At 37.3% G+C, this 27,117-nt stretch overlaps 1 protein-coding gene across 2 annotated transcripts in view; it reads left to right on the top strand.

The window, feature by feature from the left end:
• The window catches only part of TAFA5 (TAFA chemokine like family member 5), a 320,394-nt gene extending 312,262 nt beyond the window's left edge, over positions 1-8,132 (top strand). For both annotated transcript variants that reach the window (XM_054187634.1, XM_054187642.1), the window contains exons 4-5: positions 5,806-5,898; positions 7,227-8,132. In XM_054187634.1, coding sequence (XP_054043609.1) covers positions 5,806-5,814 — 9 coding nt within the window. In that variant the 3' untranslated portion in view covers positions 5,815-5,898; positions 7,227-8,132. The remainder of the gene's footprint in view (positions 1-5,805; positions 5,899-7,226) is intronic.
• The last annotated feature ends 18,985 nt before the right edge of the window (positions 8,133-27,117 follow it).

Here is a 27,117-nt window from a genome sequence, read left to right as displayed (position 1 = left end):
TGATACATGCTTGTGTTGTTTTGCATGTACCAATTAAAGGACTGTCTAAGAACAATTCTGATTTAGAAAATTTTGCCTTAAGAAAATGTGCCCTCCTTTGCAGTGGGCATAAGGACTAAGAGCAGTGGTGGGCTTTCTTCTGTTTACATGTCCACATATATTTGAGCTTTGTTGAAGACCACACTTGCTTTTCTGTGTTTGCAGTGGATGCCTGTATGTTATTTCTACAGAAGAATGCTATATATGCTATTTCTTTTGTTTTCAAACGGGCTCTGAGAGAATAAAAACCCTCCTGCATTCTTCTTACCTGACCTGCATATATATGTTCCTCCACTACTCCCACTCCCCCTGGTTGTTCATTTACTACTCTCTCCTCGTCACAGGCAAAGGCTAAGCAGAGTAATTTTAAATACTGACATTATTTCCCATACGCAACATACTTATACAGATTGCTTGTTAAAAGTCATCTACTGTGCTACATTGCTTTTTGGAATGATATGAAACAGGACTGCTTTCTTAAGCAGTAAGTGCTCAGATGGAATACATAAAGCAGACATAGTATCTCACTGGTGAACGCAGACTGTTCAGTTCCTTCACTAGCAGCTGAACTTCCTATTTAAAGCTCATGCTTCATAAGTCAGAATTATCTCTTTTAATGGATGAAATATCCTAAATATTCCATCTAAAAGCACGTTGCCTTTTCAATGTATTCTTCATTTAAATTTAACTATTTTCACAATCAGTTTCAGGAAATAACTGTTCGAATTTTTATTGTGAGTGTAAGACTAACCTTGCTCTAGACCAGCTGCCTGTCAATCAGATGTCACTCACTGATACCCCTGAACATTCTTCTCCTCTAATTAGAGAAGAAAAAGTAACAGTTAGATTTGTCTGTGGACTTCAGCGCTGGCTGATGTGGGTTGTTGTTCTTTTTTCCTGTTTTTTTTTCCATTAAGTAGACTTGTAAACTTTACCTGTAGGCAAGACTGTTTTTGAAACTTTATAATTAAAAATGTTGTCTTCATGAGATATTCTTCTGTTGTGGCAGTACAAGCATTATTTTATGGAAGATCATTTTATTTAATAGATTTTTATTAGCACACAGAAATATTTAAGGCATTTTTTTCCCAAGAAGGTTTAATGTCGTTAAGGTTGCATCTTTGTTAAGATTTGTTCATCTATGAAGAGTTTGCTTTCAATATAGGTATAAAGGTATGAATATTCAGAATTTAGTATACATTAAGGTACTGCATTTAAATAAAAATAGATTCTTAGATGCATTGGTGATTTAATCTGAACCTGTCTCCTACCCTAGAGAAAGGTCTTAGGAATGGTAAATCCAGGTTATTTTTTCAGTACCCTGAGGAAAGCCCCTGGCTATTCTTCTACACTTTCAATCATGCTAATATTGCAGTTGCTTTTATTTGAAGAGTAAAAGGGAGGTAGAGAAGTAGTCACTTTTCAAGTTTACAGTTCCATGCCAGTTACAAATCTTTCTTAGTTTTACCTGCTACTAAGCTTCATATAGGTGCATGCCTCTAACCATTTTGAAAGAGCAAAAAGAAATCAGATACATTTGGGTTACTTGCTCAAGGCCTTTAGCTAGAGTTATTTTAAGTGTGTTTGGTTTTCACCCAGCACATAAGAGATGAAAACGCACTGTTTTGCATTGTTATGCCTTAAAAGATGTGTGATTCCCTCTTTCTGTCTATGTTGCTTCAAGGGGCTGGCTTTTGACTTTCATGGGGGGCAGAATGAGACCTGCCTGGCTCTTTTGTTATGCTCGAGAGCTCCAAACGCTACTCCAGCCAAAAATCCCCCATGATCTCTGGGGCTTTAAATGTTCTGAGTACAGATAGTCTTGCTGCCATCTTTTTTGCCACCTCCGTTGCTTTTCCCTTGCATGTGTTCAGATTCCGCAAAGCAATCTTGCATTATTATATATGCCTAAACCTGAGCTCTTTAACACGGGTCACCTACATGACCCAGGGTACGATGGGTTGCAACACTTAGTTCTAACATTTTCATTCATTGTCAGGATTATCTAATTATAAGAGCAGTCCCACTGCCGTCACTAGTATTGTTTATGAAGCAATGGGCAATTCAGTAGAAGGAAGAAGTGTATGATCTGAGCCAGCACGTTCCAAGATCTTGTAAGTTCAAAAAGGGTAATATGAAACAAACAGGATTTTAACAGAAAAGGAAATTAACAATCAAGATGATAGTCCTGGCAGGTGGTCAGGGGAAGTTAGAAAATAGGGCTAAGAGTGTTCTTTAAGGGGAAATTACACTTTTGGGGTTTAGTTCTGGACACGTTGTTGATATTATAATAATTGTTATTGGGAAAAAATACCTTATTTGCAAAGAGTCTCAGAGTTGGAATAAATACTTCTTTCTGTATCTAACTTGAATAGTGGAAGTGAAAAAACCCAAACAGCGGGTGTTAAAGAAAAGGCACGTTCTCCTAGAAGGTGTCTAATAATTGGGTTCTGCTACCTGTAACTCATGGATGCTACTTTGTTGGAGTGCAACAGGAAAGCATACCTGTTTATACACTACCTAATACACCAGGCTGCTTTTTATAAACATTCACCCAGAAGCACAGACACTAGATTTGACCAATCTTATTGTTCCTAGTTCTGCAGGTATTGCAGTTTGAACTCTGAAGGTGTCCTTCCTGTGGCTAGCTCTGTGAGACAGAACACAGAATTACTAAGTACAGCAGCTTCCACGCTTCTTTTTCTTACTATTAATAGCCACAGACACTTTAAAGTTAGATTAACTTGCCTTTTTCTAAAGACTAAACAGTTCAATTTGCATATATGAACGTCACGGAGAAAGGAAGAGGAAGGGGGGACACAGGAGAAATTTTCAGGAGGGACTGTGGGAATTCTCATAAAAGCAACAGGTCATTGCTGCTGCTTGGATCATCACCAAGAATTTACATTTTTATTCCTGTAATGCATGAGGTATCTTGCAAGGCAGTGTAAGGTTTTCCTTGGGCATTTTAATGCTTTCATATCTTTCTTTCTGCATTATACATGCTTAGTTATTCAGGGACCTGGAACAGACAGCTGCAGAAGCAGAGGGGAAAGACATGCTGTTTATCTGACTTGCAGTCAGTTGGTAAAAGGTTTGGAACTGTTTCCATTATGAGTAGATTTGTGAGACAGAGAGTGTCCCAACCTACATCCATCTCTGTGAATTATCTTTGTGCAAAATGTTGTGGGGTTTGTTTGGGTTTGGTTTTTTTGTTGGTTTTTTTTTTTTTCATATAAGAGTACAAGAAGAAAAAAAAACAAAACCAAAAGGCATTTACACTGATGGGTGCTATACAGAATCCTAAGGCTCCCAGAGGCATTTTTTAAGACTGTAGTTGAAAGTGTAAAATACACAGTTTAGACAAGTAGTTCAGCTGTTAGGCAACACAGAAACCTCTTTAATATGACCAATTACTTTGTAGGCATCCAGAAAATTTTCAGAAATCAGTGCTGGAAACATGACAGATAGTTCAGTGTTGTCATCACAGAGTGCCAGTATAACTTCAACAGGCAGTCATGTAAAAGCACTCGGCTACTGCAGCAAAAATAACAACTTTGGTTCCCTCCGACTTTCATTTTTATTCTCAAAATACAGAGTGGAAACCAGATGAAACTGCTAAAGCTTTACCAGGCTTGACATGGAATTGTTGGTGTTTATGTGCATTCCATTTAAAATAAAAGGTCAGGCCAGACATGCTTGAAACCAAGTCCTGGTTCTGAAAATATTTGCCAGTTACAGTAAGCCTGGCTCAATTTTCTGGTTTGTGCTAAGAAATTAAAACATTTTGTCACTAAATTAAATCCTAGATAGTACGTACACTGAACGACAGACACAGGTTTTTGGGTGGGTTTCTCTTGGTGAAAAGCCTGTGTAAGTCAGCAAAGCACCACATATTCCCATCTTCTTGTTTCCTTTGTCTTTGACCATAGGAATAAACCAATGAATTATTTTATTTTATTTTATGTGCCATCAGGGCACAGTTGGAGATAGACTGTCCCTTATTTTGCTCCCTCCAGAGTAAGATAAATTAAGTGGACTGTGTTATAATTGCTCAAATAAGCCACGCATTCTCAGGACATATTCGAGCCACCCAATAACTATATTAAGATATATATAGTCATATGAAATGTATTGTTTCTTATGCTTTGGATTATCTACTAATATGCAGTCAGGAAAATAATTTTTCCTCTTGAGCAGAATTCTGTGGAGCACACAGGAGCTTGGGCTTCCATCGTGAAAACAGTCAGATACCGTACAGCGGTATTTTAATGTCTGGTACTATATGCCTGCTCAACATCCCAAAGTTGAACAAGCTCAAGTCTGCTCCAAACTTACAGCCAGAACATTTGGCTCCTTCAGAAGGAAGCAGAGCTTGCTCTCTGAAGCACTGGGGAGAAATGCTGACTTCATTGAAGTCAGTGACAAACAAAATTGTGCGATGGTACCTAGAACTGACATGAGTCCCGTGTAGAGATGGACAGCAAAGAAAATCTTGCATTACGTGACAGGTACCCAGGCTCTCTTTAATTTGATGCTGCTGCAGATTTCCTAATTGAAGGGAAAAAAGGAACAAAACAGTGCCAACACACCTTTCCCAAGCTTTAAAGCAGTTTTGTGTACGTAGTTATTGAATTTACAGTTTTCATTGTAATTTATTTACCTAATTAATATTCTAGAAATTGCTGCCAAACAGTCATCAAAAGCATCATTTTCCTTTAAACTTGCTGTATCGGGGGTATGGAACTTTTCATAGTTTGAAATATTAGTGTAAATAGTGAACAATTCCTTTTTATGGTCATTTTGGGAATCCTTCTTTTCTCGTTTGATCTGTCTGGTTTTCTGGGAAGTGATTAATTTACCTGTAGTAAGGAATGAAAGGGGAAAAAACAGGCGATGGGAGGGAAGGTGTGCGTTCTCCTCTTCTCTGGACTCTTCATGCGCTCTCCTATCCTCTCCTTTTTATCTGTTGTTCCTATTACCCATCTTACTTCTTTTTCATGCCTTCATTAATAAATTATGTTTCAACTTCCCTGACTAACCTATGCTTTTTCCCCCCTCTCATTCCATTTTCTCCTGTCATTGTCCAAAGCTGTAAATCCACCTCCTGTTCTCTAATCTCTTCCTCTTCCTGTCATCACTTTATTTCGAGCCTGCTCTCTGCTCTGCCTCAGCATTTTTGGAGTGCATAATCGTCTCCCCTCTTCCCTCCTTCTTTTAAAGTGTTGATACCATATTCACGCAGCAGGGATGTGCAAAGTGGAGCCAGGGATAGCAAGTCAGGAAGGAATCTTTTATATCCATAAAGTGTCAAAGCAGTAGCGTCTGCAAACAAATGTGATTGTACCTGAATTCTCTCTCCATCCTGGGAAAATTATGGTAGAGAAACACACTATGAAAACACAGAACACACAGTCCATCAGCAGTTTATGCTGTTGCTTTTAGCTTTGGGCCATTCCAGCGTAATTCAGGAAAGATGGAGCTAAGTCAGCCTAATTCTTAAAAGAATAGTAGTTTGCTTTCAGACCTGATAAACCACAAATCTTTTGCTTTGTGTCTCACTGCCTAAAAAGTATTACTATCTTAAAAGTTGTGTTCTTTTCTAATGGGAAGAAAAATAGGGGGCATAGCAGAAACACCAAGAAAGAGTATAAAGGAGAAACAGAACAATTAATAGAAGCAAAACTTTAAAATAATTTCTCTTGCTGAATGTATATTTAAAAAGGGGAATATACCACAATAATCAACCAGGTTTTTTGCCTTCAGCCTGTCTGAGGCCATGTGGTTTGGAGATCTGATCACTAGTCCGAAAAGGAAAGGCTGTTTGCAAGATTTCTGGGGTGTTTTTTCCTGGAAAAGGTGAGAGGACAAAAGCAGAAATCTATGACATACATACACTTTATGCCTTATAAGGAAAATATTCATCTCTCTGTCTGTCTGTCTATCTATCTACCTATCTATCTATCTATCTATCTATCTATCTACATATATAGGGAGATCCATATGTTTCAAGCTGTCACTAAATTGATTTGGAGGCAGGTATTTCTTTAATTTACTGCTCTGAGGGTTAGGTTAAAAACTCTAAATTTAATACACGGCTTGAACCAAGTGAATTGGATTTTCTTATTTGTTTTGCTCTTTCACATTCACTGTTCAGTATTTTCTGGAGTTGTGCATGGTATTTCCATCAGCAATAACAGTTCTGACTATTTGGAGACAGAACAATGCCAAAGCAGAAGATAGTGTTTGAACATTCAAACGGCATTTTGTAACAATCATGCTTGCTTACTACACCTCAAAACATTTTGTCTTGTACAGTATTTGTGTAATTTTGAAAACATTTCTAAACTGATATTTTGGGTGAGCATGAATAGCTGGGTCCTTGTTGTATAAATCAGTCATTACTTTCTCATTTGTGTTTGTGCTGTTTTCCAGTACTCTGTTTTCTTTAATAGTGTGAACTTTGGTTACATTTCTCTTTCAAATCACTGCTTCCATTCCATTTTCTTTTAAACAGGTTCATCACACAGTCCTTTGCCCAGTTTCATTCTTTTGGTTTGTTTTCTGCTGTGTAACTAAAACAATTTTCTGATTCAATTGATTATTAATAAACATTATTTACATTAATTTGCACTTGTAATAGCATCGCTAGAGGGCAGTATTGATTAAATTAGACACACTCTAGTGCTCATTGGAAACTTTAAGGCAGAAAAGCCTCCAGTATAAACATCTTTGCATTTTTAATAAATGGTCATGGCTTTCATGTCCATTTTTCATCATACCATATACGTAAAAATTAATAGTCACCTTAATGTGTATTAGATATTGTTATATGTAACTTTAATGCAGCTAAAAGAACATTCTGTGATATTATTTTTATGAAAAAGAACGTGCATGGAGCTTCATAGAAAGTAGATGGCATTGAAATTATTGTAAATTGTCATTTATAGTCATTACTTTATTAGAAATAATTATTAAAGTGTTATTTTTTTATAATAAATAAAAATATAGGTTTGTTCCTATGTTGTTTCTCAGCGAAAATGTTTGCTGTGAAAAATAAATACCTTCTAATTCATTAACTGCCTCCTTGAAAAATATGAGTACAGTATATTTTAAAATAATGGACAGTAAAGATAACCAGGATTGTAAATTAAGACACTGACTCATTTGTTCTTATTGATTTACAGGTCTCCTGACAAATGCAGCAACACAGAATCTTCGTAGGAGTGGTTTAGGCTCTGTGTGAGCTACTTTACTTAGTCAAGTTTCACTGCTGTGGATCATCATCCGTTATATGTCATCAACTCAACTGTCTGTTTCTCTGTATCTCATGAATGACAGCATAATTCCGCTACATTATGAGCTAAAGTTTGTTCTACCATACTAAGGATCACTGGACTAAGGAATATAGAAAAAGATATATGCTTGGGCATTAGCAATACAAAAAAGTTCATGGTTAACGTTTCATCTGCGTTATACACCACTGCTGGACTTGCTGTTACCTACATGTTTTAATCCGAAGAGTCTGCTACAATGAAGAGTATTATCCCAATCAGCCTTAGAGAAGACTGTTTTGCCTATGGGAGGACACTGAGGTGCAAAAGAGAAACTCTTCTTGTGCCCTAAACTGTCTGAATTGCTTTTATTTTCTTATACTTTCAGTATATACAATAGACCAAAGAGCAAAATCTATTTTAAAGTGGACACAATCTTACTGTTAACAGAGTTATGTCATTAAATTGTAGGAGGTCTCCACAAAGACATGATTCCGGCTTTCACAAAGCTGAGATGTTGTTGTCCAGCAGAAGTCTTTATGGAAAGCTGCAGTAAAAACGAACTCAGAGACCTGCTCTTGAAATGCCACGTTCAAGAGAACATAATGGACCACTGAGAAAAAACGACCTATGGTTGAAAAACTGGGACAAAAAGAACACAAACTGTCTACATGGCACCTTTATTCCTCTGTACTTAGATTGACTTTCTCGTACTAAAATCATTTTCAGTTTTAACCAGTTAAACATGCCTCTTCTACAGTTCCATTTTTGATAGTTAAAGTTGGATAATACAGTATTTGCAAAGAGCATGTTTGGTCATCTGTGGCCTATGTCTCATCTGATACACCATTTAGCACCAGAAAGCAAATTAAAGAGAAAACAAAAGTAACACTTGTTTGAAAGAGATCATTAAATGTATTTTGAAAAGCCTAAAGTTATATATTTAACAGTTTTTATATGTTGTATATTTGTAGAAAATCCTATTTAACAATTAACGTGATAACTCTGACAGTCATGACAAGTGGTTCAGAGTTAAGTTGTGTTTTATTACTTCAGTTGTCTCTGAAGTGACTGGTGTCGTTTGCTTTCTTCCATTGGGACATTCTGGATGTAAAGCATGACCAGAGAGGACTGTGTAGAAAAAGCAAAGAATAATGTTGTTTATATTACATAAATGCATTCAACCATTGCACTGTTGGAAGGCATTTTTTATCTTTATTTTATTTTTATTTTTGTCTTTATGTACTGATAAAAACAGAGTGTAAGATATTTTACCCATTGCTCTTCATAGCAAAGTTTGGGTTTTTTCCTTCCTTCCTTCCTTCCTTCCTTCCTTCCTTCCTTCCTTCCTTCCTTCCTTCCTTCCTTCCTTCTTTCTTCCTTCTTTTCTTTGTCTCTTTCTTTCGCTCTTTCTTTCTCTTTCTCTTTTGCTCCTTTCTTTCTTTTTCATTCTTTCTCTCTTTCTTTCTTTCTTTCTTTCTTTCTTTCTTTCTTTCTTTCTTTCTTTCTTTCTTTCTTTCTTTCTTTCTTTCTTTCTTTTTCTTTCTTTCTTTTTCTTTCTTTCTTTCTTTCTTTCTTTCTTTCTTTCTTTCTTTCTTTCTCTCTCTCTTTCTTTCTCTCTCTCTTTCTCTCTACCTTTCTTTCCTTTCTTTCCTTCCTTTCCTTTCCCTTCCTTCCTTCCTTCCTTCCTTCCTTCCTTCCTTCCTTCCTTCCTTCCTTCCTTCCTTCCTTCCTTCCTTCCTTCCTTCCTTCCTTCCTTCCTCTGTCTCTCTCTCTCCCACACACACTTTTACATAAGAGTCAGTTTGAAACCTGTTCCTAGATCCCATTTTCAGTGTTTTACCTCATTGTTAGAAAGCCCACTTTTTTCAGCATTATTGGTTAGTGAAAATTTAGCAAAGATGGCATAGATGAGGGGGAAATTATGATAAAACAGAGAAACAGACAAAACCTTGTTCCCTTTTACTGTACCTTTCGGTATATAAGTTTGGTACATATTGGTATGATGCAATCAGCAAGGGAGCTTAATTTCTTCCTGGCAAATGTATTATGGTTCCAAGTATACTACCTAATACTCCAATTAACTTTTAGTGTTATGCTAGTTCTATTCTACTAAAGAAAAATATATAGAAATTGTTCAAGTGACCATAGATGAAAGGTACAAAAATGAAAAGTTGATTAAAGATTTTTCTTTTAAAGCCTGCTCTAATACTGAGGCTTATTTAATGCAGAGGTTGCAGGAAACATGAACTATAGATCATTTTGTCTTCAAGTAAAATAAATATATACAAAATTCTTATTTAATCTTAGGATTTTGACCACTGTCAAAGTAGCAATTAAAGCCCAGCCACTTGAAAAGTGTTATGGACTGACTGCACTATAAATGACCAATGTCAGGTTTAACATGTCATGCAATAAATGATGGTAAATACATTTACTGTACATGTAGACCTCAAGAGCCAGATCCCTCATTCTACCAACTCTCTGTTTTGATTTATTTTAAAGGGAGTGTAGTAGCCTTATTTAGTAAACACAGAACAATTCACGATGTTTCATCATTTTTGTTGCTTTACAGTATTCAGTTTTGTGTTGGTTCAGCTAAATTATGAAAAATAAAGAAAATCCTTTTATAAGTGAGACTTTTGTTCCCTGAGCATGACGTCACCAAAGGAATTTCACCAGATGATAAGTGAGGTGGGGGCACAGAGAGGAAGACAGTGATGGAATGGGAAATCGAGGACATGAGTTGTGTTTTGAAATTTGTTTTACCCTTCCCTATTCAGGCATTGGGTACCTTCATTCTGGTATGCTCAGTTATAAATCAGAGTAAGGTAATTTATTTTCTGGAAAGCAGATCCCACTAGAGGATCTAAGAGTGGACATCTGAAGTCTTTACATCTGAAATCATACCTTCCAATCAATTCTGAATATGCAAGCTTATGTCTTTGTTTTCTGAGTACTTTAAATATTCAACGAAAGGTAGATGTGCATCGTTTATAAGGTCTACTCTGGACAAGAAATATCAAAGACAAAAGATTCTGATTATTCATCAGAGATGAATTCTAGTTGTTGAGTCTCCTGTGTACAACAGACACCTCAAGGCACTTAAAATGTGTTTTGTACTTTTCTTTCCTCCCCCAAAATGTACAGTTTCTAACAAACAAAATATACTGGCTGCCTTTGTCACTGTGAATTACTACTCTAAGAGCAGTGGTGAAATGTTTCTCTCTCAGGAACAATATGTTTTCAGAATATTGTGAACTTCTAATTTTACAAAACTAAGTTACATAAAAAAAAAATTGTTTGTTTCTGAAAGTATTTTATGTGCCTCTTCCAAAGCAAAATTTGAAACACAGAGGGGAATGTCTTATTTGAATGCTATTAAATATCCTTCATTTCTCAGCTTGCAAACAAGTAACTTTTTCAAAACATGCTTAAAAGGGGACAGGAGAATACAGAAAAACACATAATAGACCAATAAAAACAACCTCTAGAAATGCAGTAAACCTTTAAACATTTTTTGAAAAAAGCTTCTCTGTAGCTTTCTGTTAACCCAAGCAAGAACAGATGCAACTACTGCTTTAAACATCTGGGCTATTTAATGGAGCAAATATTAACATACTATAGCAATCAATATGACAAATCATTCACTAATTTAATAAGTATACTTTTAACTTTTTTTTTTTCCCAATTCATTTCTTCTCTGCAGTAGCTCGGGTTTTATGCATGTGGTATTCTCAATCATTCCCCTGTTTACTGAAACTGTACCCACATGCTGTTGCATAAATCTTTAACCCAGGCACTTACTATCTAATATAGCCTATTCATCACCATTGTGAGTACTAATTAGAGTTTCCAGAAGAAAACAAAGAATTCAACACAGTGTCTGAAGAGCGTATATGGCTATGTGGAACAGCTAAACTAGAAGGTGGTAAATTGATTGGTTGGCAGGAAAATCACAGCACTGAGTGCCTGAGCCACTGAACTAGTAGAAAGGAAAAAGCACAAGCGAACAGTGAATGTAGACACAAGAAGCCAAAAAAAAAAAGAAAAAAAAAGAAAAAAAAAGAAAAAAAAATTGGAATATTTGCTCAAGGAGAAAAACAAACAGAACCAGCTTTCATCACACAAACCTACACATATGCAGTACCTTTCTCCATTAAAAAAAATACAGAAGGTGGCATTTGCTTTTAAACCTCTTTCTATGATTTATATTAAGCATAACATATACATAATTAGCAACCAAAGATCAGGAATGGGTTGACTAGGGGTGTTGTGCACTTCTACACAAGCAGTCGCTCCTCCCATTACAGGGACATAGTGAGAGATGACAAGAAAATGGAAGCCTTTAGCACATAACCTTCCACATAACTGTTTCAGATGAAAGACTGGATCAGTAAGATGTAGAATAGCATTTTCTATGAGGTTTGGAATGGACCTTGTGAAGACTGGGTTAGAACTACCATAAAATAGTGGAAAGTAGCCCCAGTTCCTGATTCCCAAAGCAACCTTTAGTAGAACAGGCTTAGTCAGAGAATTTCTCTAGTGTCAAGAATCCTCGGAAGGTAAAATAACTACCATACTGCTTCCCAGGGAGCACAGGGTACCATCACTAAGGCTTCTAAGAGACACTCTTTATTAGTATAAATTATATTAACCTGTAGACCAGCTTGTTTTTCTAGCAACTTCAAGATGGGCTAAGGGTAAAGTTGATTTCCAGGTACTTTTATTCCTCCTGTTCCAAACATGCAGAAAACAATTCACAGACATCCCAACAAGGGCAGTAATATTGTGTCTGGAATTGAGTAATGACTCTCTGAGGAGAATGATTAAAGCACAGGAAAGTGATTTGCCACCTTTGTGGTGAAAATCATAAAGCCTGAAGAAGGTGGTTCATATACTTAATGCAAAGAAAAGAAGTAACTTGTGCTTTCTTTTTTTTCTTCTTTCAGGTATATTCTGTATATGATGCTTTTTTATTTATCCCACCATCTTCAAAGAGAATTAATATCAATAGAATGCGGGAACTGTCAAAGCAGTTCAGCCAAGTGCTTCCTGTCTGTTGATATCATGTCTTAACTGGAATCTTTTAAAAATTACTGGGTTCTTCAGGTGGCAAAATATATGATACCCTTCCCTAAAGTAAAGTTTCTTCTGATCTTCAGTTACTATTCGGTGTAGGCTTCACACCCTAGAAGAATGAAGTCTTTATATATATATTTTTTGCCTTATGTAATTACAAAAGATACAGCTAAGTAATTATTTTTTTGATTCTTTTTTTGGGGTTTTTTTTCTAACATCACAGAATTGATGCTACATTGATGCAATGAATCTCAGACTCAGACTTAGGCAAATAAAGATGGACAGAAAACATCTGATTCCAGGCTGGGGCTTGAATAAAGAAAGGAAGCCAAGAAGGAAACTGAAAAGAGAACAAAACCAGAGAAAATTAAATATTTTTCATTTCAGAGTACTTAGTATTTAATAAGTGCTTTTTATTATTTTATAAGTGCTATCAGAGCCAAAAGGAGTAAAATTTGAAACAGATAAATAAGGAAGAAAATAACTATTTTAACTGTAGAGATGAGAAATTTTATTGATAATATGGTTTTCTTCTTTTGAGATATAAATCCCATTGAAATTTGAGACCCATGGGTACTATGTTAAAGGTAATTCTGTCACCGATTAAAAATAAAATAAAAAATAGGAGAAAAGCGGAAGTAAATGACAATAAGCCAGATCAAACAGTGACTAATAATGAGACTTTCCATGGGAGGATGGATGCAAATTCCTGTACTGCTTTTGACTGTGAATGAAATGTGAACACTGAGATTGAATGGTTTGTTAGTATCAGTAATTACAGAGATTAGCGAAGATATAGGACGCATATGAAGATCTGTAGAGACGAAATGGGACACAAAACATTAAATATGGAAAACTGAAAATCAGGAGTTTCAGTTTATCATTTCTCATTCCAGCAAAGCCGCTATGGCCTCAGTTGTGTAAAACTTTAGGACATATGTGAAAAAGGGAAAGACTTCTTTCATTCTGCTCTTGAAACTGATATTAATGCTGGTTTCAAGCTGCTCAGTGCCTACGTGAAGTCACTGGTTTCATATGATAAACCTATGTTATCTATGCCTTTTCAGAGCCCAAGCAAGCCATTGGAGGACCCCTAGGATACATATTTATAGTCACAAGGCACGAGGTGCTAGTGACACTGATGTCCTCCACAGCTGACTTGCGCAGACCATGACCACAGTTTTCTGGGTTTGATGTTGCCAATATCAGGCTAGTGAAATCGATGTTAAACCACTCTACTGTGCGGCACTGATCCAAAATGACCTATGCAAATAAGCAAAGTTGATTAGCATGTAATCAAAAAACAACTTTTCTAAAATTATTATTAAATAACATGCAAAGAACAGCTGAAGCAAAAAAACATAAAGGCTGTTAATGTGAAAAAAACCACCCAACAAAATGGCAAAAAAAATGCAATACAGGGAAAAAAGAAAAATTTTGTAAGGAACTTTCAGAACAACCGTGAAAAAGTTTAGTAGTAGAAACTTCAGTGTCTATGTTAGGAGTACAGGCTCTGATATAATCAAAGGAACAAAGGAACAAAGCATGTGCAAAGTGCAATTTACATTAGCTAAGGAGCCTGAGCACTACCTCAAACAGTGGTTTAAATCACCATGAGCAAGAGTCTGTCTTCCTTCACAGCAGGAGAAGAAGCCCATGTATATTGCCATACACTCAAGGAGAGAGATGGGTGCTTTGGTACAGGTTCTTACACAGGCGTAACAATACATGTCAGCCACCTAAGGCGGAGACAATAATGACAGGAAATGTTGACATCAGCTGTCATCTGAAATTACTTCCCGAGTTGTGAAGGTGCTAACAGAAGGTTGGCAGGAGCGACCTGAGCCAGTCGTTAATGCACAAAAGCATTGAACAAAACGTGAGCCCACAGAGGTCCAGTGGCAGTAAAGAGGGCCTTCCCATCACGGTGACTAATGCAAATGTAAGGTTAATGTATTTACTCCTGTAGGCAGGGTGATAGATTTACTCTTGTATATGCAGAACATACCCACATGGATAGATGAAAACAAATGTGTGCTACTTCTGTCCACACTCCTCGGTCACTTCTACACAAAGGTATGTGAGAAGCCTCAAGAGCAGAAATGACAACAACTTTACTACATAATAGCCTGATTGATATGCTATTAGCAAACAATAAAAAAGTACAATGAGGCTTGAAGAAAATTATGTTTAATTTGGCTCAAGTTATGATTCTTCCTCAATGAAGCCATGTAGCACTTGGTTTTTAATACAGACAGATTTTTTTCTTCCCAGAATGTTGAAGATAACAACATGACAATGATAATGTAACTTCCAGCCCATGCAAAGCAAATCAAATGAGGGTGATCTCTGGAAAGGCAGGAATTTTAGCTGAGTAGATAACAATGACTTTGCTTTGCACAGGAAACCAGCACCCACAAAAATGAGAAAAATCACAAATAATTATAATGCACCCAAGCTTTGTTATCTCATTCTTACTCAAACTATTACAATCACAGGAGAATCTGCAATATAATATACTTAATGGCACTGTGAATTCTATGCAATCATGTGCTTGTTTTCATTTTAATTTTTAAAAGCTGATAGGAGATGTCAGGCTCCCCTTCTCCAAAAACTATTTTTTTGTCCATCTACTCTACTAGAAAAGAGGAAAGCAGAGAATACAGGCTGCGTGTTAGTGTGTTCCAGGAACTTCTCGCTACATGGACTCTGGAGACAGCAGAAAAAATGCAGAAAGAGCAGAAAACTTTGCCTCAGAACAATTGAACCTTGTGGCAGGAAAAAAAATCTATTTAAGGGCCTGAATTCAGAAGCTTTGCAGATGGTTTAATCAACTAACTGTCCAACCAGTCAAGAGAAACCTGAAAGGACAGGGGATATGCACAACATTTAAGGGCATTATTCTCACTTTAGAAATTGCAGTTTTTCTTATTCAGATGATTTGTAGACAGAAAATGTTAACCCAAGGTGAATGTAGTAGTGTCCAGTATCTTGTCAGGTAGTGGAAAAGCGGAAAAAGGAGCACATATGAAAGATTGCTGAAAAGAAGGACTTTTTGATAATTATTTTTACAAATAGTATTAAAAAAAAAAGTAGCAAGCACGTAGTGTTGTCTCAGTTTAATTTAACAGGTGTAATACTGGGATTGTTCATGATGGTAAATGCCTCCATAACTGTGTCAGGCAAAGCTTCGATGCAGACACCAAACCGCAGGAGCAGAACCAAGTCATCTCCATCAATTCTGATGTCTGGAGGCAGGGCTGGGATCTTTGGAGGTACCAGATGCAAATGGGAAATAACTGTTGCCAACCTATTAACAAGGCAATCGGATCTTTTGGAAATTCATTGGTACAAAAGTGATGCCAAGTCTTATTTTTTATTTAGTCCTCAGTTAAGTTAATATCGCAGAATTCAAGGCCTTCACATCCAAATAATAGCCCTCAGAATCTGAAATATCACACGTGATTGCTTTATTTAGACTGTAAAAGTGTTTCAGTGTTTATAGGAATTATGACTAACCGCAACCATACCTTTAAGTTTCCAGCACAGCAGAACCAGAAGATGAATGCCTCTTTCCTGTTCTTCTAATGCAACAGCCAGCAGCATCTGCTGTTATGGACATACCGACAGTGATGCTGGAGTGTGACTGAGTGTTGCCTTTTAACTGTTATGATATGAAATTTCCTTTGGATTATATTGTCCCATAAACCTCTGTCTTTGGCACAAGTTACTTTACAATGGAAAGTCATTCCTGATACACAGTTTTAGTTCCCTTATGTACGCCCAGAATTACAGTGAGCCATGCGGAAATCCAGATGAATTAAATTGCTTCTCAGTGTGATCAGTTATACGTGTTTTGGTGAAAATGCAAGTTTTTCATTGAGCTAAGCCACTACTAGAGAAAGTCTTAGTAACAGGTTCTAGCAGAGGTGGAATCGGAGTAGCCAAGGATAGTCTGAGTCCCTCTCTTGTTTAGATCATTGCGAATACCAAGGTATTCTCTTCCGGAAGGTGATTGCTAGTAAATTGACTACTTCTTGGTAGTTCTTTTCGAAAATATTCACTTTACTGCTGAATAGACCTCATCAGTGTTTATGAGATGACTGAGTAATTTAATTTCTGGTTATGTTTAGTATGCTGGTTGTGTAATAAAAGGAAGAGAGGAAAACTGCTTGCTTGCTTTGTCCTGGTTGCTTCGCTCTGTTTCAAACATTATTGTGGAGGAAAAGAGCAAGTTTGGGAATACAAAATGCAATGAAGAGCCACACATGAATACAAAGAGTGCAGATCTTTAGGGACACAGGAAGGTCCTGAGAAGGGCAAACAGCCACATCTTCCACATGCTGCAAAGGGTTGCTGTAGAGCTTCTTCCAATCCAGGAACACATGGAAACTTTCTAACATAAAAGATAAGGAAGAGGGAGGGAAAAAGCTGTTCTGAAATCTTTGTTATTTTAATTGAGTTTAAAATTTGAGATTAGAGTTTCCGCTACTCCAGAAATGTCTTGTTCTTCCTGGCTTAACAAAACCTAATACTCTGAGCTGAAAGTCCTGCTAGATTTTACCTTTCTTACTTGAAGAAATGTGTGTAAGTGGCTCCGTGACAAGGCCATTTTGTATTATTTTGACGGTGACTGTAGCCCCTAAGGTAGTTGGAGGCACCCAGCAAGCTTCCTCTCCTCTCCTTTTTCTTGCACTTGGGAGCCACAGCAGCAGGTCAGGCGGTGGGGCAGGGATGGTTGCAGCCTGTAGTGCTGTGCAAACACACCCACTGCAATGACCGTGAGCGGTTCTAAAGGAATTATTTTAAGGATGTTCAGCCTGATTTTGGCTACTGGTGTGGTTTTGGCAGTGGGGAGTGCAGTGCCAACTAAAAGCCCAGCTTGTGACATTGCCTCTAGCTGTGCACTGCTATGCCAGATGGCTAGCGGGCCCCAGGTTTGCTGCTCTGAGGGGATTTTGGATAGGCTGCATAATCTAAAATCACTGTGTTTTGGCTATGTTTCTGAGGAGAACAGGGATGGAGGATTTCTTCAGTGTTTCTCTCTTGTTTGAAAAAGAAAATTATGCTTTTCCAGATGTCATTCTTTCCTTGCCTGTCTTATGGAGAAGAATTGGGAATATGAAGTCTAGATATATGCATATTAAAGCTTGTTGGCTTTTTACTTACTTGTAAAGATGCCCTGGTTTGGAAACAAGACAATCAGCTTGTAAGACTATTATTTGTGTCCAACAGCATTTTTTGATGCTCTGAGAACAGCTCTTCCTTATGAACCAACTTGAACGGGAGGTAAAAAGGAAAGAAAATGGTTGTTGCTTCTCATTCCATTTCTTAAGATTATGTCTAAGATTATGTTCAGAGGCAAGAGCTTTCCCAAATTTAAACATTTGCTCACTCAGTAAAATAATTCAGAGTCTGTGTATGAAGATGCCATCTGGTAACACCTGTCCTAATGGTATTTAGTTTTGTCTGTTATTTTTCCAAACACAATACAAAAGCCATACCTCGGGCTCATCAGCTGATCAGTGCTCCTAAAAAATATTGCTTTCTACAAGAAATAATATAGTGCAGAGACTTCTAGTATTAATAATGAGAGAGGCATGTGTCTGAGGACCACCCTGCGTTCATTTTACCTTCAAAAACTTCCTTACAACAGGGTGCACCAGTTCTAAGGGCATTAGGAATGTATTTGTTCCTTAGACAGTGAGTTGGCTGCAGGGAATATATGCTGCACAGTAATCTATTGCTCAGCTATAGCATGTATCAGGTTCCAAGGCAATACTGAATGGCTATATTCATTTCACTGAAAGGTTTCCCTTACTAGAGTTCATTGACGATATTTCAGTCCTACCATGAGCTAAAACAGCATGCTTACTACTGTACTGAAGTAATTAATTCAAAATGTAGAAAAATAAAATTAAAATAAACCTACACTTAGTTATTAAGAAGTTCAGCAGAGAACTCTTACAGTGACAGATGACATTAGCCTATAAGCCTTTATAACTTACATGATAATAAAATGGGGTTACATTTTTGAATTAAATTGATAACATGACCAAATCGATTTCATTAGTGTATCTGTCATATTTGCTGTTAATGATGTCTAACAGTGGAATAGAAACTGACAACAATCCCTGAAAAACTGTGCAGATCAAAATTATATTATACTGGCATTCATGAATTTTAATACCCTTTTTTATCATGTTTTTTTTGAATTCTCTTTTTAAATTTGAAGCTCACAAGAAGAGAATTAAACTTTCTACACCTGTCTCAGCTCCTATTATTTCTATTGTTACAAGTTAATAGGCTCAAGAATGGAAGACATTTCCACTAACTAAAACAAAAAAAAAGGCCCTGCTTGAGAGTCTGTTGTAAGTGCTTAATGGGGGAATGGATGAATCCCTGCTGCTAAAGTGTTAACATCAGAGTCATTTCTCTTCAATGACTAGAGAACTTTAGGACACCCAAATTACTGTTTAGAAGACTGTTTGTGAAGACGCTATTCATATTAATAGACTTTGGTCCTCTAGTGTTTAACTCCCTTTAATGTTAATGGGAATTCTGCAAAAATCTACAGGACAATATACCTACAGTCATGAATCTTCATAGCTCCTTAATCCCATTAGTAGGGATTAAATGTATGTGAGCTAAAAGTGTGCAAGTAATGAAATGCTCACCTCAGAGCAGCAGTTGAGAACATCAAAATACCCTTACGTAATGAGATAACTTGACCTCTCTGATACTTGAAAATGTGACAATATATTAGATATGTGTCATATGATCTGAAAGACCATTACTCTCTCCTATTTCAAGTCCCCGATTAGGACCTCTTTCTTGGGTTAAAATTATGTGAAAATTGATAATTAATAAGGAGGAGCTGTGGGGTTATTAGGACATGGGTAAGGTATAATTTTATCTTAAATATTTTATTAATTAACTTAATCTCAAATATATTTTTTATATATATACACATGTATATACATAGTGAATGGCATTATATCTGGTTTAAGTTTATTGTCTTTCTTGCTTTCATAGATGATGCGTCTGTGAAAATCAGGAGGTATGATAGCAACATGGATAAAAAAATTCAGAGAATTAGTCCATACTGCTTAGGTGGTAGAGGGAGAAATATTTAGCCTGCCATATGTGGGGGCTGTTCTGGCCTTGCAAGGATGCTGGTCTTTGCAAGAGAAACTTCATCTTCACATCTTCTGTGCTACTATTAACAAAATTAGTGAGATTTTAGTGAGATTGTTCCTGTGCAGTACATACACTCATAGGCTGCAGACTCTTCACAGAGGGAATATCTTTCTGTCTACGTGCTGACAATGTCTAGCAAAATATCACTGCTCTTGGTATTCAAAGTAATATTATTTGCATTTTATGTACGTGGTGGGTTGACCTTGGCCTGCAACCAGATGCCTACACAGACTTTCTCTCACTCCTTCTCCTCAACAGGACAGGGGGAGAAAATAAGATAGACATAGGGAGATAACTTACCAATTAACATCATGGGCAAAACAGACCGAACTTGGAGAGAATTGGTTCAGTTTATTGTCAACTAAAATAGGTTTGGATAGTAAGAAATAAAGACAAAATTTAAAGAACACCTTCCCTCTCCTCTTTTTCCCGAGGTGCAACTTCACTGCTTCATTCCCAACTCCGCTACCTCCCCCCTCATCCTCAAGTGGCGCAGGGGCATGGGGAATGGGGGAGTTGTGGTCAGGCCATAACAGATCCTCTCTGCCACTCCTTCCTCCTCACACTTTTCCTTGCTCCAGCATGGGCCCTTCCAATGGTCTGTAGTCCTTGAGGAGAAACCTGCTCCTGTGCGAGTCTTCTACAGGCCACAGCTCCTTCAGACGTTATCAACCTGCTCCAGCATGTCATCTTCCATAGACTGCAGTGTGGACATCTGCTCTAGCATGGCGTCTCCATGGGCTGCAGGGAAATACCTGCTCCACCATGTTCTCCTCCACAAGCTGCAGGGGAATCTCAGCTCTGGTGCCTGCAGCACCTCCTCTCCTGCCTTCTTCATTGACCTTGGTGCCTGCAGGGCTGTTTCTCACAATTGTTTTTCCCCACTGCTGTGCAGCGTTTTACCCTTTCTTAAATCTGTTTTTCCAGAGGCACCACCGTCTTGTCCGAGGGGCTCAGCTGTGCCCTGCAGTGGGTTGGTTGGATCTGCCTGGAAATGGCTGGAACCAGCATGGGGAAGCCCCATCCTCTCCTCACAGAGGCCACCCTGCAGCCCCCACTGCCAGTGCCTGGGCATGGACACCCAATGCAGTATGCCTTACTATAAGTGCTGTTTCATTGGTATGTGCCCCTACTCTGAGAGCGTGAAGTAAGAAAAAGCAGAGGAATGCACCAGGAGGAGGCAAAAGGACAACTGTGGGGATAAATTAGCGTTTCTTTACTGCATAATTGGAACAATCTAATGCCCCTGGTGATGTGCTCTGCAGAGATAGCGGCAACAACGTGCACATCCAGCAGTGCGTATCCAGCAGGGAAGTTATCTCATTTGGGTATTTCCAGACAATCTGGATGTTCCCTCCCAGTGGTTCCACTGGACAATTTCATCCAAAAAGCTGCACAAAACCACATGCTCTCCTACCTGCTGTGAGTGTGTTTGGGTGTTTTCTTTTTTCCTTTTAATTGTTTTTTTTTTTCTCTCACAGCTTTCTTCATTAACTTCAATACAGGGGATTTAGCCTATAATCCAGTACATTTTAATAGCAACCACCTTCAAAAGAAAAACTCTACTGATCCTGAATGCCACTTAGTAACAACTTTTTTAAAAAAAATAATTTCTAAACTGCACATATCAATGTGAAAAATTATGGTACAGATTCTTAACAAAGTGCTGAGGCCTGAAAGAAATCAAGAAATAAGTAAATTATTGAAGCCAATAGAGTCTAGTTTTACTTCTTTGTCAATATCATTTTGGACTGAGTGCACTTTCCTTCTCCCAAGTCTGTTTCATCTCCTATCTCTTGGGTTTCTGTTTTTCACAGAGCAGACCCTTGATCCAACTCACTTTTGCTTATGCAGCATTTCAGAGCCTGCTCACAGGACCATCTTTCATTCTCTTGTGTGATGGAATTTTGTCTTGTATTTTGATTGCAATGGTCTCAACAGCCAACTTGAGGAAAAAGACTTACCTGGTAATATAGTCATCTCTTCACTAGTGAGCGGGTTTCTCTTCTCTGAAAGACAGTAATCTGCAATATAAACAGGAAGAAGTTCAATGATCCATCAAAAGGAAAACCAAAGATAATATTACTACTTTCAAACATAAGTTGTCTGTGTGGAATTCTTGTGTCTCTCTCTACCAAACTCCTGAATCTGTGCTGTCTTAATAACCGATAGCTGGGATCACCTGTATACCAGGAATAAGCGTTGCACCCGATGTAGTGTAATTCCATTCTTACAACACAGATCCCTTGGCAATAAGCCCCTCCAGAATTCAAAGAGCGCAGGGGAATTATGCACACTTCTCAGCTGTCTGCTTGGGGCTGCTGCTGCTCTGGCAAAGCGTAGCAGCCTGCGGTCAGTAATACGTCAACATGCTTTACTGTAGCGGGAGCTGGTTCCGAAATCAGAGAGCTCTCCCTGTATGACAACGGATCTAAGCTGATAAACTCTGCTGGACGCACATCGACTGCGTGAAGGATAATTTTGTGAGGTACCCTTGTACGTGTAACATGGAGAGACATATTTGCTCATTTGCTTGGTACCAGCTTGGTAGCTGCTGCTGTAGCTACAGTGACAGCCACAGCATAACGAAAGGACTGAAATCACGACCTATTGCTGCCCCTGTTGGTTTGCATTGTCTGCATACTTATAACCTTTCTGCACCCTTATATGAGTTTGTTTGCTTCCCTTTCTTAAAAGAGAGATTAGTATATTTCCCCATAACACATTTAAAAGTGCATTCTACTTTAAAAAAAAAAAATAATTTTAAAGAAATTTGCAACATGACTAGGAGCATATATTTCTAACGCATATAAATCTCAAGTGCTCAATTTAACTAATATTTCAAAATATACATAGACATTGTTCGGGCCACCATTTAATGCATACAGCCACAAGATACAATGGCATTGTTTACAATCTAAATCTAATTAAACGGTATGCAGGAATGAGAAAGGGATCAATATCTAATATGTTTTTTCCATCTGCTTTCCTCATCACTGCTAACATGTCAGAGAAAATGCCAATACTTTGATCTCATACATGTGCTCTGTTGCTTATGCCGCTGATACAAACAAGGTCAGTTGTGATATAGGATGCTCTAAATTCTCTGAAAGTTCCTCAATTAATAGGTGGCTATTAGACTGCATATTCAAAAAATGACAGAAAATATAAATGGATCTCAAATGCTAACTCTGAGATATCTTCAAATAGAATACATTTTTGATTTTAAGCATAGAAATATCACCTGATTGCCTGCAAAAATGTTTGACAGTTCAGAGGTTAAATACTTGTTGGATGTTTTTCTGTTGAAGGTGTCTCAAAGCTGTCAGTTTTATAATAAATTTCCATGAATGTAGTTTCACAATAAATGTGGGGAAACTCTAGTGGAATTCTTCCTGTGATACAGCAGGCAATTTATTGAGAGCTCAGGAATGTAATCTTTATTGTTCCAAAAACTTGCAGTTGACAGTCTTGATAGTGGTAATCAACCTTTCCCTCATGCTAATGGTTGCTTTTGTTAGATTGGGCCCTTTCTCCAATTGTGCAGAGGCTTGTATGATTATTTCATGCTAAACTGTTATTAAGGATGATTTTTGGTTATACATATATAAGAAATATTATCTGCATTAAAGTTACTGTTCCCCATTTGCATTTCCTCATGTTGTTCCTCCAGTTTGCATGGCATCCTACCCCTAGACTTTGTCAATGGTTCTTTTCCCTCAGTGTTTGGCTCTTCATTTTTTTTAACATAATGCAGCACTTATAGAATTAGGTACCATATTTCTAAGAATTAAGAGTGTCCCTATATCCCTGGAAGGCAGCATGTTTGCAATGAAATTTAAACACATATGGAAAACAACACAATATTTTGTAGAAGATGGCTGACAGCACCTAAACCTTCTAAGACATCAGATGGATATAGTTCTGACACAAATACAAATGAGATTTCTGTCAGTGATTTCAAAAGGACTGGGATTTAATTCTTTTGTTTTGACTTCCCTCAACTTGTTAAATACAGAGTTAAATGCTTGTAGTGGTAAAAGAGTCAGGTCCACTGTGAGCACAGGAGTAGCACTAGCAATAGTACTTCAGACTTTCTGTGGGAAACAATCCATGAAAGTCAAAAGAACACATATAACGTGAAGATCAATGAAAGAATATAAGAATAAGGGAGTACATGGAAAATTAATCAATCTGTTTTCACAGTGAGGGTACCATTTACCCATGAGGCTGTAATGGGTGCGAAATAATAAAATGCACCATTTGACTTTATTTTCTTGTAACCTTGGGCTTCAACAAAAATCTTATAGCAACCTATTTGGAAACTTATGTTATCATCTGTAAAGTGTTTTTACAGTGATTTCAGGTGACTGCATCTTTTCTCTTTAATATTTTTTACTCTTATGCTGAACTCAAACCCATCATTTTAGAGAAGACAAGTATATACTCACATTATAGCTTTTTCCCAAACATGTATAAATCATACAGGCTAAATTAGTATTTTACTTCCTTGGCAGAATTTTTATAATAAATAAATAAATATTGATATTTTTAGAATTAGACCTCAACTGTTGCAAATAAATAAATGTCACTCAAATAATACTAGTGTGAAACAGATTGTGTTTCATCAAACATCTTATGGATGTCGCCTAAAGCATTGTACCTGAATTACCCTTTAGAATTTAAACACATGGCAGGAAAATAATACATTCACACTGATAATATAAAGTGAGTGTTGATGTACATGAGGTCAGTGATAAAAAACTGAAAGAAGTAAGTGGAAATAGGAAAATAGGAGCCATGTGATATGGCATAGTCATAGAAAAGAAATTTCAAGATAATGGGCAGAGAAAGGTCTAGTGTGAAATAAATAATGGGTAAAGTTCATCTCATCTGAAATTAGATACCTAAAAGTTAGGCTTTTGACCAGGATTTTTCTTGCCTCAGCTTTAACTGCCTCAAGCACAGGTGAGCTTTTTTCAGGGCTTGCCTTATAGTCAGTGTAGATCGTGTAAATACAGTTAATAGCGCCCTGAGAACAAATTATGTTATCTTAAGGGAGAGACCAACATTTGGCACAGTGAACTGCCGACAAATTATGAACTTGGTCTCTGTTGACTGTATTGAGAGCTTAAACAAATAGATATGTAGCTGCTTACATTCTACACTACTAAAATTAGGCCACAATTTTCCCCTACTGTAAGCTGCTTATAACCCTTTTACAGCCAATAGATCAACTCCAGAAGATAAGTTATATTTCCGAGTGTAGGATATGTGCCATATTCTAGTGTAGGATATGTGCCAGTGGCCAGAGAACTGAATTTCTTTGTGGAGACAGTAGAGGAAGCTTGACTGTGTAAATTAAGCCAGATATCTAACTTGCATTATTTGTACTTCTGCATTTCAAGATTGGTAGGTGAATAAAAGTAGGACAGTTCTCTTCTGCCTCAGCTTGGGGTGTCTCAATTCTCAATGTATGCTCTTTGTTTTGTAGGGTAAATCACTATTATTTTATGTTTGATTTTCCTGACTAGTCTCCTTTACATTGTTAAATGTATGATATAGATTCCATAAAATATCAAAAGTAATCTAGAACTGTTAATTTCTATAGTGTGTTTTTTTTTTTAAATCCTTGTAAGATGAATTGTACTTTTATGCTCATGAAATTCACGAGCCGCTAGAGGAGACAGATCACCTACAATACGAATTTTATCCATCAAGCAGTTCAATTAGAGGAGAAAAAAGGATAGTATTCTATATGGAGTTTCTCTAGTTCCTTCCACTGATCCCAGGGGGGCTGAAGATGGCTGCGTTGTTTAGTTACAAAACTGGGATATAGGATTGTTCTTTCCTTTTGGTAGTGTAAATGTTCTAGTAAAATGTGTTTTCCATAAAATTTGTAAAGCTGAAGGATGGATTTCTAATCAGCAGTAAGCACGCATGCACACGTGTGCGCACACACATACACACACAAGCCCCAAACCCAGCTCTGTGAAAATCTCTTGCTCTTCTCTTGTAAATTACTTACATAAAAATGGTGGACAGACCATAGTTCAGTCCACTGAGTATATGGATATCACAGGACCACCAAACCCAGAAGTATGAAGTATGTTTTTTGCCTTCATCATGTTAACTTTCCAGTGCCATAAAAGCAATGTAGGTAGAGGCCCAGATCCTGCAAAGGATGTGTTTGAGAACTACAGAAGCTTTGCTGACTTCAACAGGAATTCTAATGCTTTCAAAGCTGAGCAATTGCTAAAGCTTCAGTTGGGTAATATTTCCACTGCTGGTCATGATAAATATGAACATACAGCCTGACAAAAAGTACCTCTTCCTCTTTTCACTGCCTCTTTCCAATCAGCTGTTTAACCATAACATAGATAGCTGGTGGCCAATACGAATAACATTTTTCTATTGTGTCATTGAATCAGATGAGGTAAACTTGAAATATGTTGGACACATCACTGGATTTCACCATAAAAATCTTCCGTAAATTCCTATTCCTCCTAAAGGCAGTGGAAAAAATCCCATGGACAGCCAAGGATTTTAGCCTTTCACTCTCATGGTCAGTGGCTTAAATTGGAGTTCTTTGTGCAGATGTGTTGTAGAATCAAATCCATAATCCGTGGTTCAAACAGAAATGTATAACACAATCATCCCTTTCCATGAGTATTGAATAGCAATGTAAATCAGAGGCTTCTGAATCAAATAATTCATGTGCTTCTCTCTTCGTAGCCTGAAATAAATGAACATGAGGTCTAAAGGTTCACTAAGGTGTTGCGATTTGAGAATAATTTATTGTGTAAATGAGTAACCAGCCAAACAATGTTAATTATAGCATTGTTAAAAGCTGAAATGCTTAAATATAAATAATTTAAAAGTTATGTGGTAGATATTAAACACCTCTGAGATGGAAAAATGCTGTAGGCAAGTGTTCTTAATAAGTCTAGTTTGGTTAATTATTGCCTGAAGCATTTCTGAACTAATTATTTACCTCCAAAGCGGCCTCCATGTTTTCAGCATTGAAGTGCCAGATATTGATTTTCTCTAATTGACAGGGCATAGTACTAGACAGACCACACAAAGCTGAAGGTTAAGCCATTTATAGAAAGTGATAGTCAGGTCCTCCAGTGTCACACACTGCACCAGTGTGAAAGGGAGACCCAGGCCCTGAAACTCTGCACTTTCAGGGAAAAGGATTATTTGTCTCTGTCATCTGCCCTTTATGGTTCATTTAACATCTTAAATAACCTGTGTAAATGAAGTGTGTTTAGTAGCCGCACAACACCCAAGTAAAGATAGTGCTCTGTTCAACAGGACAACGGGAGTATTTTAGCCTTTTAGTTAGCAAGATGCACATTGCTCAACAAATAATAAACGTTGAATTACGTTGTTAACCAGGTTTACTGGCTTAAAAAATGGTTTAAGATGCTTTTTTGTTTTCTACACAATTTCATCCCCGCCTTTTTTAAAGTGAGCGAATATACATATTGCACAAAAGTTTTTCATGGGAATTTTGACA

The sequence above is a fragment of the Rissa tridactyla genome, chromosome 1 (genome assembly GCF_028500815.1).
Source record: "Rissa tridactyla isolate bRisTri1 chromosome 1, bRisTri1.patW.cur.20221130, whole genome shotgun sequence".
In the NCBI taxonomy this organism is placed as follows: domain Eukaryota; kingdom Metazoa; phylum Chordata; class Aves; order Charadriiformes; family Laridae; genus Rissa; species Rissa tridactyla.
This window is presented reverse-complemented; position numbering and strand designations above follow the sequence as displayed.